This window comes from Pleuronectes platessa, chromosome 15 (assembly GCF_947347685.1).
Source record: "Pleuronectes platessa chromosome 15, fPlePla1.1, whole genome shotgun sequence".
NCBI lineage: Eukaryota > Metazoa > Chordata > Actinopteri > Pleuronectiformes > Pleuronectidae > Pleuronectes > Pleuronectes platessa.
Genome location: NC_070640.1, coordinates 16868751 through 16884282, shown reverse-complemented (window position 1 = coordinate 16884282; position 15532 = coordinate 16868751). Strand labels below are relative to the sequence as shown.

Below are 15532 nucleotides of genomic sequence, written 5' to 3'. Positions count from 1 at the left end.
ATGGATGTGCAACCCAGTCTGCAGACACACTCTGCAGCATGTTCAGATCATTCAGAACCATGATACAGAAAATACACTAATATCAACAAATGTCAACAAACAGAAGAGAAAAGCATACACTCACACTCACACACTCACACACGCACACACATACACACTGCACAATGCATGCAGTAGATTTCCATTCAGCCATAAGCAAGAAAAAGCAACGTCCACCTCTCTGATTCTCTTTTACCTCTTTCTCTCTTATTGTCTTGTTTGTCTTTGGTCCACACGCCCCCTCTGCTCCCCCTTTTCCTCCCTTTCACTCCTCGCCACCTCGTCTCACCCGATCCTCTCCTCTGTCTCCTTTCTTCCCCCTCTCCTCCTCTTCCTGTTTCCACACTCCACTCTATGATGCTGGCTCTCTCATATCACACTGATCCATGTGCAGGGGACCGACGGGGCGGGCCGAAGGGGGCCTGCCAATCACCAGTCGTGAGCCAATGGGAGGGGGAGAGTCTCCTAGCTCGCACACATTTTGCAGTGAACAAGAGGAGGCGGGAGGAGGGGAGAAACACCAGACAGGGAGAGAGAGAGAGAGAGCGATAGAGTAAGAGAGAGACAGAGAGAGGCATGGAGGGGGCCCTTTAATTCTCTCCTTCCTCTGTGTGTGTATGTGTGTGTGTGTGTTGGAGAGTTGGAACATGTCCAGTACAGTAGAGATATTTTAAATCCCCCCCACAGCTGTAATAGAATCTCTTCTAGATGCAGACATGTTTTTACCTCAATAAACCTGCAAGTTTACACACTTTTCTCTGCAAACACGCACATCTCTTCTCTCTCTCTCTCTCTCTCTCTCTCTCTCTCTCTCTCTCACACACACACATACACCGATTTTCCTGAAAGCTGCCAACATTTTAGCATGCACTCTTTTCAGATCCGCCCAGTAAATGTGTTATTAAAGCAGTACACGGATCCACAATGCACAGCACAGTGTCAGTGTGGACGGTGCATGCGCCTCTCTCTGTATCTGGGCCTGAACACACTGTATGCCTCTCTCTCTCTCTCTCTCTCTCTCTCTCTCTCTCTCTCTCTCTCTCTCTCTCTCTCTCTCTCTCTCTCTCTCTCTCTCTCTCTCTCAGTGAAATGGTGACAGACGGGCTGCAAGTGTTGGCTGAGCTCAAATGTCAAGTGACAGGATAACCAGGGGGGAGGTGGGACTCCAGCTCCTGGTTCATGAGGGAGGGCCCAGGCTTTGTGGCTCACAATGCAAAGTAAAAAAAAAAAGAAAGAAAGAAAAGAACCAGCACCAGCAGCACTCACTCACTCCCCTGCTCATTTCACCCTCCATCGGCCAATAACAAGCAGGCAGAGCTGAAGGCCCTGAGTGCACGGCAGAGGTAGGCACGACTCACGAGGGGCCAGAGGAGTGTGAGGGAGAGGAGCGAAATGGTGGAAGCAGACTGCTGACAGATTTCTCTGCCCCCCTCTCTCTCTTTTCTGTACCTCTGAAGTGCCTTAGCAACAGCCCCTGATCAGTCGAAACCCTATTGGTCTCTGCTCAAACCCATGTGGATATTTGGGCCAATCAGCAGCCTTCGGTGCAGAACTTCAGTGAGGAAAGGATGCCCCCTGGTGGCTCAGTGGAGGCCTAGAATCTCTCCCCCTGTAGTTTACGAGTAGAAAGGAGCATCTGCTCTGTTTGGACCAGTAACAAAACCACAAATATGTCAATGTTTGGGATCTGATGACACAGTGATGATAGCAAATGTTGCCCATTAACTTCAGAATTAATTATAACAATGTAAATTCAAGAAAAGAATACTAACGCTAGTTTAATGGGAAATAATTGAGAAATATGCTAATATTCTAATGGTAACAGCTTTGACGAAATCTGAGACCAGCCTTAAATTATATGTAGGTATGTAATGTATAGTGTATATTACTTGATTTCTAAGGAATTTACATACCAGAAAAAAAGTTTATAACACAGTACTGTACTAAGTGCACAGGCTTTTTTTATCACTGTCTCAGCAATAAAGTTATTATCAAATTAAATTAAAATCTTAATGTTATGGATATTTTGTAAAACTTAACATGGCAACAGTGGGTTTTCAGGTTTTATATTTCCATGCATTTATTATCAAGGAGCAGGAAACAGGAATAACCAAGCCAACACCGCCCCCAAGTGAGAAATATGTGTTATTACATGATTGTATGAAAGTGCAAGTTATAAAGTAGAGCTCCCAGGAAAGTAGAGAAGTTAACATATAGAGAAAAAGTATGAGGCACTAAATTGTCAAAATGTATTTGTTAAATAGTTAAACCTCATTATGTGATGAATGGCTCCCATTCTTATTTATTTAAATTGTCGTTAAATCTCTGGCTCATTGCTCCAGCTCAGTCAGACTGACACGTCGATCAATTTTACTTTGAGTGACTGACTGATTTATAACAATTACGATAGTAAGGGACTCTGAATACAGGACAAGAAACAAACAGACAGACATGCAGGTAAATAGGTGGATGGGATGAATACTGTTTAAAACATTATTTTCGATTATATAATCTTTCGCCCTGAAGCAGTTTCTAAATCGAACTATCATCATTGACTGTTTGAAGGAGATAAAAAATTGTTGCATGTCCAGTCATGATGAAAATGAAACACAGCATCAGTGAATAATCTCCTGCAGAAGATGAGGCAGCAGGGGGCAGCGGAGCTGGGTCTGCTGCTTGGCCTGAATTTGTTTTTTTAATTGGTAAAAATGCTGACAGCTGAAAAATGTCTGTTCACATAACCGCATCATCAGGCCCGGCCACATAAGTTATGAGTGTCATAACTCATGATTAGATCAGAGAGGCAAGCTGGTCCCTCCATGAAAAACAACACTCAGTCACTCAAATTGACTTATTAGGGCAGTGAAGGATTGTTGCTCCAGCTAATCTGACAAACACTTTCTATTTGCATGAGAGTGAAGTGAGCAGAGGGCAGCGTATAGGACAGATACAGAAACTACAAGTGCAGCAGAGGTTGATTTCTTAGACATCTCAGACACGGAGGCCCTGACCATCCCTGAATGTGGTTTGAGTGATCGGATCTCAGGATGCGTTCAGGAAACATTTGGATGCATTCACACCAGCACTTAGCATCGACCAATCGTCATGGGATAACTCAGGATGGATGTTAATGCCAGGTTTTGGACGGGGCTTCAGTGGTTTCCAATGTTTTAATGTCAGAAGCTGCAGCCTGGTTAGATGAACTCAGGTACCAGCGATACAATCCTATTTAATATATGTTAATCTAACTTCAAATATGAAAAACCTTCTTTAACTATCTTTTTTAATCGTTGTTTACTTCATTTTAGATTTTTAGGTCTGTTATTTATTTCAACTCTATAGCCCATACCATCGGTTATGTAATTTATCCATTGTATCTGTCTATTTCAACCATTTAGACCTCAGGTACATCCGGATTATTCATTTCAGGGTAAATAGCGGGGCTTGAGCCGGCTTACATCGGGTGAGGGGCGAGGTACAGGGTTACAGTTAACCTGGAAAGGTCGCCAGCATATCACAACATGCATTCACAGTAATTATCCTCACTGTCTCATGCTCAACACAGAAGGAGAGAAGATATAACATTTTACCTAATATATCTCCTGGTCTCTCTTCACATGACCAGGACATAATACATGTGCACGCCTACAGGTACCTGGGCATCAACATCGATAAAATCCTATTATGCTGCACTTCGTGGCGGCTGTGGTTGAGGGGGAAGAGGTTGGCAGTTTGATCCCTGTCTTCCCCATCTGTATGCCCGAGTGTCCTAGAAAAAGTGCTGCCCAGAGATTCACAGTGTGAATGAGGGAATGGCAATAAACTGTACTATAAAGCACTATGAGTTGTCATCAAGACTAGAAAAGTGCTGTATAAATACAAACCATTTACTTCCTTTGGAAGGCTCACATCCTGTGGCGCCAGCTGTGAAGTGCAGCTTCAGATCTCTCATGCAGGAGTGAATCCTGCTGCGTCATGGTATCTTGCATGTCGCGGTAAATTAAAGGTTCAGCTCAACCAGCTTATAAACAAAGCCATGAAAATAACTGCGAAGTCTGTGAACATCCCAATTCCCAGGTCATTTTCCACCAAACTATAATCAGAAGAGCCCATAACATCATCTATTAATGTCCTGAGCATCAGGTACAGGGTCGTCCCCCCCCCAGCAGGTACCACTGATCATAATGCTGCTCATAGTTGATCAGCATTACATTGCACTATATGTAAATGTACCTATTTACATGAATTTATAGGATGAATGTATTCAATTGTGTTTTTATACTACTGAGGTATTTTTCACTGGGACAATAATGTCTATCTTGACTTATTTTACATTCACGTCGACTTTAATTTTGTCTTCAATTGCAACATGATCCGCTGCAACAGCCCAAGTCTGCAGGTCTCTGGACTGTGGGAGGAAGCCGAAGGACCCTGAGAAAATCCACACAGACACAGGGAGAACATGCATTTTCTGTATATTCGAGCAGCCCCTGTTTTTGGAATCACAGATGTTGATGAAATCTTCTTTCAGGGCGTATAATGAGATGACCGAGCAACTTTGATGTCACATTTCAATCGTGGTGTTTAAAGAAAGATACAGCGTACTCAGAGGGAACGGTTTCAAATGGATGAATCGCTCCGTACACAGCGCGCTGCCAAAATAGGTCAAGCAGCCATTTTGGCAGAACACTGAGTCATTTGCTCTGAAATAATTCTACCCCGCTGCAAATGAAGTTTCTCAGTTTCCTATGAAGTCCTTGTACTGGTTTGTTTCCTTATTTAGCTTCTTAATATTCATCAGCAGCCTCAGAACGACTTCATGTGCAAGGACTCTTTTTTAAGCTTGTTGCTCGTAAAATAACACACAAACAACTCTTCTTTTCCCCTCCGACTCTAAATTAAACCCCATCTGTACAAACGCTTTTATCTCTGCTCGTAGACGGACTTTATTATATTTCAGCTTTAACTACTGTATCTGATGTAATGCAGCAGCAACACACAGGAGCAGGCAGCGTACACTATGTCACTATAATAAACCTTCGTGCTTTATCTCTCTTCTGCCCTTTGGCTTATCCACCATTCATAGTGAGCAGCCCAGTACGTCTGAACCACGCTGGTCACTGTAGGTCTTTTGTTCGTTACTGGGGCAGATTAGACGGTTTGCATTTTATCCTTAGGCTGGCACATATCTCATTTCAATGCTCGGTGTTCATCACACAGCTGAATTTGCGAAGCATGGAAAGTGCACTGCAATTAATTTAAAGAGATGTCTTCCCCTACAGCAAAAAGCTACTGTGCTGACGTCAGAGGAGAGGAAAGATCGCGCAAGGTCAAAAAGGTTTTTCTGGCAGGAAGCTTGGGGCTTTACATTTTGTGCCAAATGGAGGATTCACAAGCGTAGTGGTGACTCATTTTTAAGACCAGGCTATTAGGACCTATTAGGAAAACTTATTATGATTTCCTTGTGGTACTAAAGAGGATATGTAGGATAATAGAGCTCAACAGCGTTGTTCAAGAAGTAAAAACCCAATTTATTTTCTCAATAGAGATTTTTATTATCAGCTATAATATTTGAACCATCCAAAAACAAGCTATTGCTTTGTGAAAAAAATTGCTCCTGTAGAGGCCACGAGTCTGCACGATATCAAGTGAGTTTTAAGAAAAAGAAAAAAATTGTCAAGGAGAAACACTACACTACCCACAATCCCCAGGTGCAGATCCCCTAAGGGGACATGGGCTGTTTCTCATTCTCAGCTTTTGGCCTTTCATTTGGTCACAAGCGACTCGCTTTGCATATCTACTCTGTGACATTTAAATCGTGACTGCAAACATCCCCTGTCATTGATGCCACGGTAGGGCACGTCGACCAGACATCATTCACCATGAATACGTTCAGGCCGTTGGCTTCTGCTTTTCTCATCACCTGCTTTTTCCCTCTGATGTCGTCGACAGTCGTTCAGGATTTCAATCATGTGGAGAGGTGCAAGGACTCCCTGTACATGGGGACGCCACCGCGGGGCTTCATGGACCCAAAGCTGAAGAAGATCTGCCAAAGATACGCAGACAGACCTCGCTACGTGACCCTGTACGACCCTGAGAAGAGGATTCCAGTTTACTCAGCATATACCTTCAAGAAGACAGAGGGGGACAGACGGGTGGACTACCCTTGGATGTATGAGCCACAGGTCTGTGACTTGTATTCACATTACATTCATTCTGTACAAAAATCTCTCAGAAAAGACTTTGCTGCAGCTACAATTTTATTTTATTTGTATAGCGCCAAATCCCAACATGCACAAGCTCAAGGCACTTTCCATAGAAGGTGGAGACCTACAAAGTTAAAGAGAAGTCCGAAGTTCCCACAAAGAGGAAGCACCTTTTTAACAGGGAGAAACCTCTGGAACCAATGTGTGAGGCCGTCCACTGGTTGGGGTGAAAGGAGAAAAATGGGGAAGATAGGTGGGTGGAAAAGAGGGTAAGGGGGAGGGGAGTCTCTGTCAGACTGGCAATATGATAAGATAAGATAAGGTAATCAAATACAGACCTACAGATATAATGATGTTATTAATGATAGCAGAAATGGTTAACGTTATTATAATAATAATAATTGTTGAGTAATAAGATCTGTATCCTGCGGTTCAGGAGTCAGAGATACCTGCGGAATGAGAGAGAGAGAGAGATAAAGAGAGAGAGAGAGAGAGAGAGAGAGAGAGAGAGAGAGAGAGAGAGAGAGAGAGAGAGAGAAACACAAAGTTAGTTCAATCTAGTGATGTGATAAAAATAAATAACATGGGGGGCAAAGAGACAGAGAGAAGGAGAGAGTGTGATCAGTCTATGATGAGAGTTCCTCAAGCAGTCTAAGCTCACAGCAGCATAACTAAGGGATGGTTCAGGACTCACCTGATCCAGCCTGACTATCAAGCCCTGAGCTTGGATAGTTTTATCCAAGGGGAATGTTTTAAGTCTAGCCGAGAGAGGGTTTCTGGCTCATGTACACAAACTAGGAGCTGTTCCACTGGTGAAGAATCTGGCAGCTGAAATAGGCCGTAGATCCACTCAAGAGGTCAGAGGGCGAACAAAGAAAGGGGAACTCAGAGGCCTCAGAGACAGAGAGACAACCAGCAGAGCTAACACTTCACTGTAACCTCTCCCCCGTCTCCTCAGCTGGCAGAAATGGATGGCAACGGGAACATGCTGCCCTTCCCCACAGGCTACCTGCACATGAAGTTTGAGGACAGCCAGGCCGTCCTGGACGACTACTCTGACGTGGTCCTCTACGAGAGAGCCCACCTGAACCCTGACCAGCACCAGTCCACCCCCCACGACCGTGCCGCCACCTACACCCTGACCAACGTGGTCCCAGAAATGCGCGAGTTCAACATTGGGCCTTGGCGCGAGTTCGAGGAGCGGATCCGGATCCGCCTCAACAACTTTTGCCGCGGCACAGCCTTCATCGTGACCGGGGTGACCACCAGGGGGAACATGATCCATCGAAACAACCAGGGCCGCGTGGCCATTCCCGAAGACGTGTGGTCGGCCTACTGCTGCACCGAGTACGACCGGAACTCACCGCACGTCGTCCGCGTCCTCTTCCCGTCCCACGCGGCCCTGGCTAAAAACGCCAAAGAGGGCAACAGCGTGCACGAGATGACGGTGCAGGAGCTGGAGATCTTTCTGAAAAACAACATGGACGTTGATCAGAACCTTCAGCTCTTTTATGACAACTGCATCTCTCCATCACCACTTCCTCTCTACCTGCAACACACCATCTGAAAACCACTCCACTTAAACCTTCTGTGTGCATGTGGGTCTCTATTTGTCATCATAAATAACAGTAGACATTTATGTGCTTTTATTTTGTTAAGAAATAAAATGATCCAGGCATTTTCTGTAGTAGAAATTAAACAAATGTTGCACCTCAGTTATTCCATTAGAAAGTTTTTGAAGTTTCTATTAAGTGCTTGATAACACTAAATAAACTTCTGCTAAGCAAATACCATTGTCTTTTATCAGATCCCAAAACAATTTCTACTGATCTGCTTTGTTGAGACATTCATTATTATGCAAATGTGGGGTATCTTAAAATCTTGCAAATTGTGTCTTTAAATAAAATATCTTAATTTACCGGCATGTTTGTGTTTGTCTTACATACACTGTGAAGTAAATGATATATGATACTGAGCTTGGGTTGAACACTAAATAAGTTTTAGAATTTTGATGTGTCAAATTTTAAGAATCACAAATGTGGTATAAGGCTAAATAACAGAAAAACAAGGCCTCCCCTGTAGTAATTTACTTTACATGTAAGCTATAGTAATATATGCTAAATCAACACATTTAGGAAGAAGTTGGGTTGAATTTCGAAATAACTCCTGTAGTCCTGCACGCATGAGTCTGAAAGTTTGGTCATTTGTAATAAATTGGATTTGACGTCCTGATGGGTTTAGTGTCTTAAATTATTTATCCATCAGGTCGTTTCTGATGCTATCAAAAGATAAACTAACAGGATTTGAAAAGCCTGACAAACGCAATACCAACATTTTGGACAGTTAAAACTTTTTTTAGATTTTTCATAATTTACAAGACTATATATAAAACAGGGTATTTCGTGCAAAATAAACTGAAGGGTTGTAACATTAGGCTTATTCTACTATTTACATTTAAATGGTTGGATTTTTGGTTTCATCTGATTATGATCTTTAATGGTTGCAAGAAATTACTTTTCTATTTTCAGTGTCAAACTTTCAGTTAGAAACACGAAGATGCGAAATTTCTTTATAAAAAATAGATGATTAAGCCGGTTAATATGGGTTGGAGCCATGTTTCGCTGCAGTAGGTTGACCTTCTCTGTACATTACAGCTGAACACTGCCACCTAGTGAGGGAACAGCGGTATTTTCGTTAATGATGTCTTGCAGGTAAACCAAGCGAGTGTTATTATCTGCAGAGGAAATGGGGTCGAGTGCAGAAGAAAAATGCAAAGACATTACCATGTGCATCTGTCATCGAAACAACAGTGAAGCACAATGAAGTTATTATAAGAGAGATGATGATGATTAATGCAGCGCACATCAACAAGAAGACTTATTAGACTGGGGACTAATGAACTGCTTCTTACTGCTGCAATAATTCAAGTTAGATATTCTAAACTAAAAGAATTACTTTGGCATTTCAGATATGAAGAAAAATGAAAAACAATAGAAGACTACTGATGTATTAACACATTGATGCATAATAAACTTTAAGATTGTTCATAATCCTCTTTGGTCAGCTTTGCCTTCATATTATATATGTATATATATTACTGAAAACAACTTTTAATTGTCCTTGTCACACAATTGACAGCAGGGGTTTCTTCTGGAGATAAAGAGGCTTTGTTGTTTTAACAAGTTTAGCATACCTGTGATGTTTAAAAATAACAAAGATGTTATTGAAAAAAAAAACAATATATCAGAGGGTAAGAAATGCAATGCAGTTCTTAAAGCACTTATTTTTCCAGTGAAAACACATAATTAAATATGCAGTTGTATTCAAAAGTTTGGCCAATCTCGTCACAAGACTCTGGGCACCGTTCAAAAGCTCCAGTGTAATTTGAATGAAGGATGTTGAGCTTTGCTGCGGATCGTTGTCCAGTTGTTGAAACTAGCCTCCGTCAGTTTTTGGGCCCACGACTGTACTGTAATTTAAAATGTACACGTCAGCTAAATATATTGATTAAAAAGAATAATACTGTTAAAATTATGTAATTTCCATTTATTTCACCAAATAAATATAACTGTCCTGTCTTCTACATGATATAACAAAATTCAAGTCATGTACTACTTCTTAGTTTAGGGTAAAATAATATATCTACTACTCTGATATTATTTTAGATTTGATGGTATTTTACTGTAGCAGCTAAGGTTTTTGGAATCCATCTATTCAGTGTTTCCTGTGCCACTGGCTGCCACACAACCCTAAACCAGTATACATCCTCCCTCATGCTGCAACAGCTCCTCTCTAAACACAGGGCACCTTCTGGAGGGGTTGGTGTACCACTCCAAAGTATTTTCAGTTTTCTTAACCTGAACCTATAACTCAACCCTAATGCTGACCAGCACTTAACTCCATCTGTCCGCAGCATTTGTTTCTGTGGCGACTCTGGCTCATCCATTTGTGAAGAGATCTCAGGTTTCCTATATGAATGACTCCTCCATGTTGTCTGTTTGTGCTGCACAATGAAACAATGCTCCATGCAGCTAAACCTTCCTGCTGCTCTTCTGCACTTTGGGGGGTTGATTTGACTTTTCGCCCAGCAAATGTGTCGCAGTAATAATAATAATAATAATAATACATTTTATTTATAGAGCGCTTTTCATGATACTCAAAGACACTTTACAAGTCGTACAATTTGAAAAACGTTCTGGTTTTCGAGACCTTTTCTTGAATCCAACTTCCATTTCTTAAAAACATTTCATATAGTGGGAACTGCAACTAAAAGAAACTTCGTAGTCTCCACTATACAGTCAAGGGTGTATCCAGGGGTGGGGCCAGGAGGGCACTGGAATCTGATTGGCCCCTGGAGGTTTTTACGTATAACTTTTTAGCTATTCACTTTCTAACAATACTATATAATGATATAAGAATACATTTGATTAGTAACGTACACAATGTGCATGAACAGTTTTCTAAATATTTTCAATGATTTCTGGCTTTGCTCAAAGCTATAGAGCTAACAGTAATGAAGGAATGACTTAAATGTGAACCTTACTGATCAGGCGCTGTACACAGATGTAAGATCTATAATTGGCCCCTCTGTGTACTTCGTAGCCCCTTCATGGCCCCTCACTTAAAAAATAGATCTACCACTGTGTATAGTCTTCAAGTATTTTCATTTCCAAATCTAAGGGCTAATGGATTAATGCATATCTAAGTAGCAGGCTGCCCAAAGTTTTGCATGGGCTACAATTGTTATGTTAACTTCTTTTGGGGGGCAAAATTAAAACAAAAAGTAACAGTGCATTCATATTTAAAGATAGATTCATTTTTTATGTATTAACATATAATAATATCCCTCTGCTTCATAGGCTGTTCTTCATTTCTCCCAAAAATGTAATTTGCCCAGCTGTTTCCCAAACGTACAAATATAGAATTGTTTCTGTGGAAAAGAAGGTACTCAGTTATTTCGCCAACAGGGCTTGGATGAATGGATGGATGGATGACTGTACATTAGCATTATTCCCCAGCAGCAGCAGCAGCAGCAACAGCAGCACATCAGTGTGTTCCAGTATATTTGCTGTGCTGCTGATTTATTGTGTGCATGCTGCAGCTGAATAAACACAGATCAGAGGACAGCCTCCCTAATAAGACCGGCTGCTGCCAAGTTATTTTCGGCTTTGAAATGAAACTCCAAAGATCTTACAGAGCCAAACGTCAGTTCTGGAGTCCCTTTTGGAAAACACATTTTGTTACAAATGCTGCAGTAGATGCTGACAACTTGAAAAACAAATAAACCAACAAGAACAAAAAAAACAAAACAGTTTGTGATTTTCTCCTATAGCTACACCAGACAACCTAAAGAAAGAAACCTGCAGTCAAACCAGCGAGCAGCCTTACTCCACCTGACATGTCTTGTTTGTTGTTTGTTGTTCTGGACACCCACATCAATTATTTCTCTCTTTAAAAAAAACTAAAATAAACAAAAACAACAATCATCACTTCCTTCATTATGATATTCAATAAATAAAAACAAGTAAGGAAATACCTTGATGTGAAAGCAGAAAAATTACATTAATTGCAGCTAACCTTCTGTTTTTTGTAACGTACACTTGAAAATAATTATAAGGCTTCAATACAGAAATGTGAATCATTTTTTTCCAGCAGCAGCAGTTAAACAAAAACCAGTTCAGCTCTCCCAACAGTGTACTAACAAATCCACAAAGTTACGGTAAAAACTAAGCTACATTTCAACCATAGCAGCTGATTGTTTCCCTTAGGACAGAGTGGAGTTCAAACTAGAGCTGAAAGCTACAGTATTTAAAAATGTTTATACGGTATAATAAACAAAACTCAAAATTAACACTAAATTTGCTCCACTTCTTTCTTGACCTGACAGCAACGAGATAGCCTAACGAAAGGCGCTTATTGTCTCGATTTGTTCTCCGGCCCCCAAGTGGCCAAATTAAGCGAAGCAATAATATAATATCTGACCATGTGACAAAACTGAAGAACAGTAATGGCAAATCATTTTGTTTAAGAATGTCTTTTTAATGTTTTCCAGTTCAGATACACAACATACAGTGTGTAATAGCCTCTATTTGAAATAGAAATATTAACTTTTAATTCTTTCAACCCCTCCTGGTCATTTATGCTCACTCACAGTATCTTGAGCGTCAAGCAGGTTACTGAATCAGACTAAATGAAACAGACAAACAGGTGCAAGCCATCGCTTTACCATTCCAGCATTTCATGTTGTAATAAGAAGATATCTGGATTCCTGTAATGTTTTTTTTAAATATATATATATATCTGATTTTGTCCCTTATTTCAAGCCAACAACAAAACTGTAGTGTAAACATGTAAACTTGGTGAGTGTGCTTCCATTATCTGTTGGCTGTCCAAACTTTAGTTTCCCCCCAAAAAAAGAAAAAAAAGAAGGATTTGTAATGCTGCTTTTTGGAGGCGAGGGCAACTCAAACTCACATCAAATAGCCGGGTCAATAATCATCATCGTAAAACAGAGTTTTCAGACAAAATTCCAAAAGTTAGCAAATCAACCAGAGTCTAAAATAAGACCTAAACAATACAAGGGCTTCCACAACCTCCCAGCTACTGGTTATATTGTATGACAATGGTCAAGACTACGTGAGACACTGACAGTTAAAATCCAACAGCATCACAAGTCAAATTTCTCCATTTGTGGTTAGTTAAGAGCACATTCGAAACATCTCACTTTTCTGTCTCATTCCTTTTTCTTCATCTGTTCTCTGCAGCTGTTCTTTGGCTTTTTAACCAATAAAAAGGACCCATTTCGTTTTGAAAGCTTCCTTCATGATTGATGGGATGGTGAACGCTATGCTTAAGACGGCCATATATGCAGTAAGAACATTTTTTAAATCACCACAATATCAAGGCTACCCTGAGCCGTAAGCATTCCTTTTTCGTCTTTATGTCGACCTCAACCATGCTGTGGTTCTTGTTTTTTTTCTTTTAAAAAAAATCATTCATGTATGTTAACAGATGTATGCATGTGCCCACAACCTACTGGAATATAATACCCCTCTGAGATCTAGGAAAGAAACATACAAACATACGCATGAGAGCTAAAATCATGTAAGTCATCTAAACTTGCACCTGTTGTCACAAAGAAAAGATTCGGCCAATCACTCAAACCAAACGACAAACATAATATTTACAAATTCCAGTTTGTTCTCTTACACTTAAAAAATGTACAGTTTGTTTCCACGCGATGGTTTTTGATCTTTTTGTCCTTGCTCCAGTCCAGTGAGGGATGGCAGTCTGGCTCCAAAGTGACGTTATCCTAACAGGATACAGAACCTTTCAAGGAGCAGGAGTCAACCAGCTTGCCTTGCTTTTGTGGTATATGGTGTATGAGTAATGTCTGTCATTAAAGATTTTTTTAAATAAGGTTTTTTAGAATGTATCCTCTGTGCATTGACAGATCGTACTGTAGCTGACGAGCTATTTCCTCGTCACCGTTGAATCACGGCTGGCGTTTGTCCAGTGTTGTTCTAATGCCACCGGGGTTGTCTTTTTTTTTCCGTTTTCTTTTCAGAACTGTTCAGCGTGTGACCCGTCCCTGTGTTCAATTGTGCGAAAGATGTGAAATGCGCGTACAAGGCCTTGTCACCTTTTGACCATCATAAATACATCTCATCCTCTCTCCCCGCCTCGCAGGAGGGAGAATCGTAAAACAAGAAAAAGAGCAGACGAAAAAGATAAGTGTCAAGCAGTCTTCAAACACTTGAAGCATGTGGCTTATGTCGGTCGCAGACAAAAACCGTATTTAGACTATTCACCTAAAGTTTCTTTTTTCTTAAAAAAAAAAAAAGTGCTATCTTCAGGTGAGATTGAGAGACAGTGACTGTGCAAACCCGACAGAGAAACAGAGCAGAACCAAAGAAGGTGGGGGAGAGAGAAAGGCTTTCGTCAGTCCTCCTGGTAGATTTGCAGCACAGCCTCAGTGAAAGGAAATGAAAAAAAATAAAGAGGAAATATTTACTCTCTTTGTTATAATCATAGTTATACACAATATTCATCTCTTAGTACTTTAATACCTTTTGAAGTGCCACAAAGTGCAGTTGATATTAAAATAGAATATGAAAATGATTTTCAAAATAATAATACAAAAGAAACCAATGAAAAACAAGGCAAATCATCAGAACGACAAACAAAGTCCTCTGTCCACACTCTATAGGAAAAAGAAAACATCATGCAAATATATCCCAGACAGCAAAGTAGTTAATAAAACTTTATATTCTTCTTCTTTTTTTTTTTAAATGAGGATATATTGATTTGATCTGATTTCCCTTTAAAGAAGAGACCAGCCACAGTGCAACATTGAGTGTAATTAAAAGAAAAGAAAAACGGTGTGGATCCAAAAGAAAGATGAAGGGGGGGTTGGCACTTTTTATGATGGTAATTCCTTTTGTAAGATACAGTCAGGACGGACCTCTCCAGGCGGTCCACTGGACGCCAGTGAAAGAGGAACTTTATCACAGTACTTGGCACCAAGAATGCTGGTAAAAACGAGATATCAGAATATCTTTTTTTTTCATTCATATCCTTACAATTTATTAATAATACATCATTTACATTTGTGTTTTTGTATAAAAGACTCCAAAAGGAAAATAGAGTCTAGAAGTGATTGTGAGAAAGAGGGGAGAGGTGGAGATGAGAGTGGATTATGGCGATGGTTTAATAAAAAGAGCTACTACGGGAGGATGCAGACGGAGAGATGGAGAGAGAAGCGGCTGAATGAGCTAAGATGGGGGATACAGACAGAGGGATAATGAGAGAGAAACAAATAAAGTAATGGCCATGATTAGAGCCTGCGTGGCGGAGATGCAGCGAGTTCTAATGGGCAGCCTGGATTCCAGGTTGCGTCCCGCAGACCGAGTATGATTCAGTTATTTCCTGTACCGCCCGACAGTTGAAGCCCCAATCTGGAAATGTTCTGAAAGCATCAGCTCTGATTTTTGAAAAGCGGAACTTTTGGATTTGGGAATTTAGGTCGCATCCTAGCTGAAAACAGCAACACACGCGCTTGTAAATAGAGGAAATGTAATTTTCAAATTAAAACGAGAAACTATTTCTTTGCATATGGCGTTCATCCTCTCACTCCCGGGCCTGCCCATACATTTCACACTAAGTAAATTCTCCGAAACCAGATCTCAGAAACAGCTGTCGGGACATGGCGGTCGACACAGGGTGCCGAACCTCACTTCCAGATTGGGCCTTTAAAGCTGCAATTTGTAAGTTTCGAGAAATCACCG

General features: G+C 40.8%; 2 protein-coding genes across 3 annotated transcripts in view; one reads left to right on the top strand and one right to left on the bottom strand.

The window, feature by feature from the left end:
- Nucleotides 1–394, bottom strand: part of kdm6bb (lysine (K)-specific demethylase 6B, b) — a 22087-nt gene extending 21693 nt beyond the window's left edge. For both annotated transcript variants that reach the window (XM_053442296.1, XM_053442297.1), the window contains exon 1: nt 236–394. The gene's annotated coding sequence lies outside the window, so the exon portion shown is untranslated. The remainder of the gene's footprint in view (nt 1–235) is intronic.
- Nucleotides 395–5869: 5475 nt separating this feature from the next.
- LOC128457174 (endonuclease domain-containing 1 protein) lies at nt 5870–8169 on the top strand. Its single transcript, XM_053441741.1, has 2 exons — nt 5870–6224; nt 7204–8169. The coding sequence occupies exons 1-2, from the start codon at nt 5922–5924 to the stop codon at nt 7810–7812; spliced, it is 912 nt and encodes a 303-aa protein (XP_053297716.1). The 5' UTR covers nt 5870–5921; the 3' UTR covers nt 7813–8169.
- The last annotated feature ends 7363 nt before the right edge of the window (nt 8170–15532 follow it).

What these genes read in the sequence shown, in the direction of transcription:
- LOC128457174 (XM_053441741.1), top strand. Translation starts at nt 5,922, where the DNA reads ATGAATACGTTCAGGCCGTTGGCTTCTGCTTTTCTCATCACCTGCTTT. An exon ending in CTTGGATGTATGAGCCACAG is followed by an intron (nt 6,225 to 7,203) that starts GTCTGTGACTTG and finishes CCGTCTCCTCAG; the next exon opens with CTGGCAGAAATGGATGGCAA.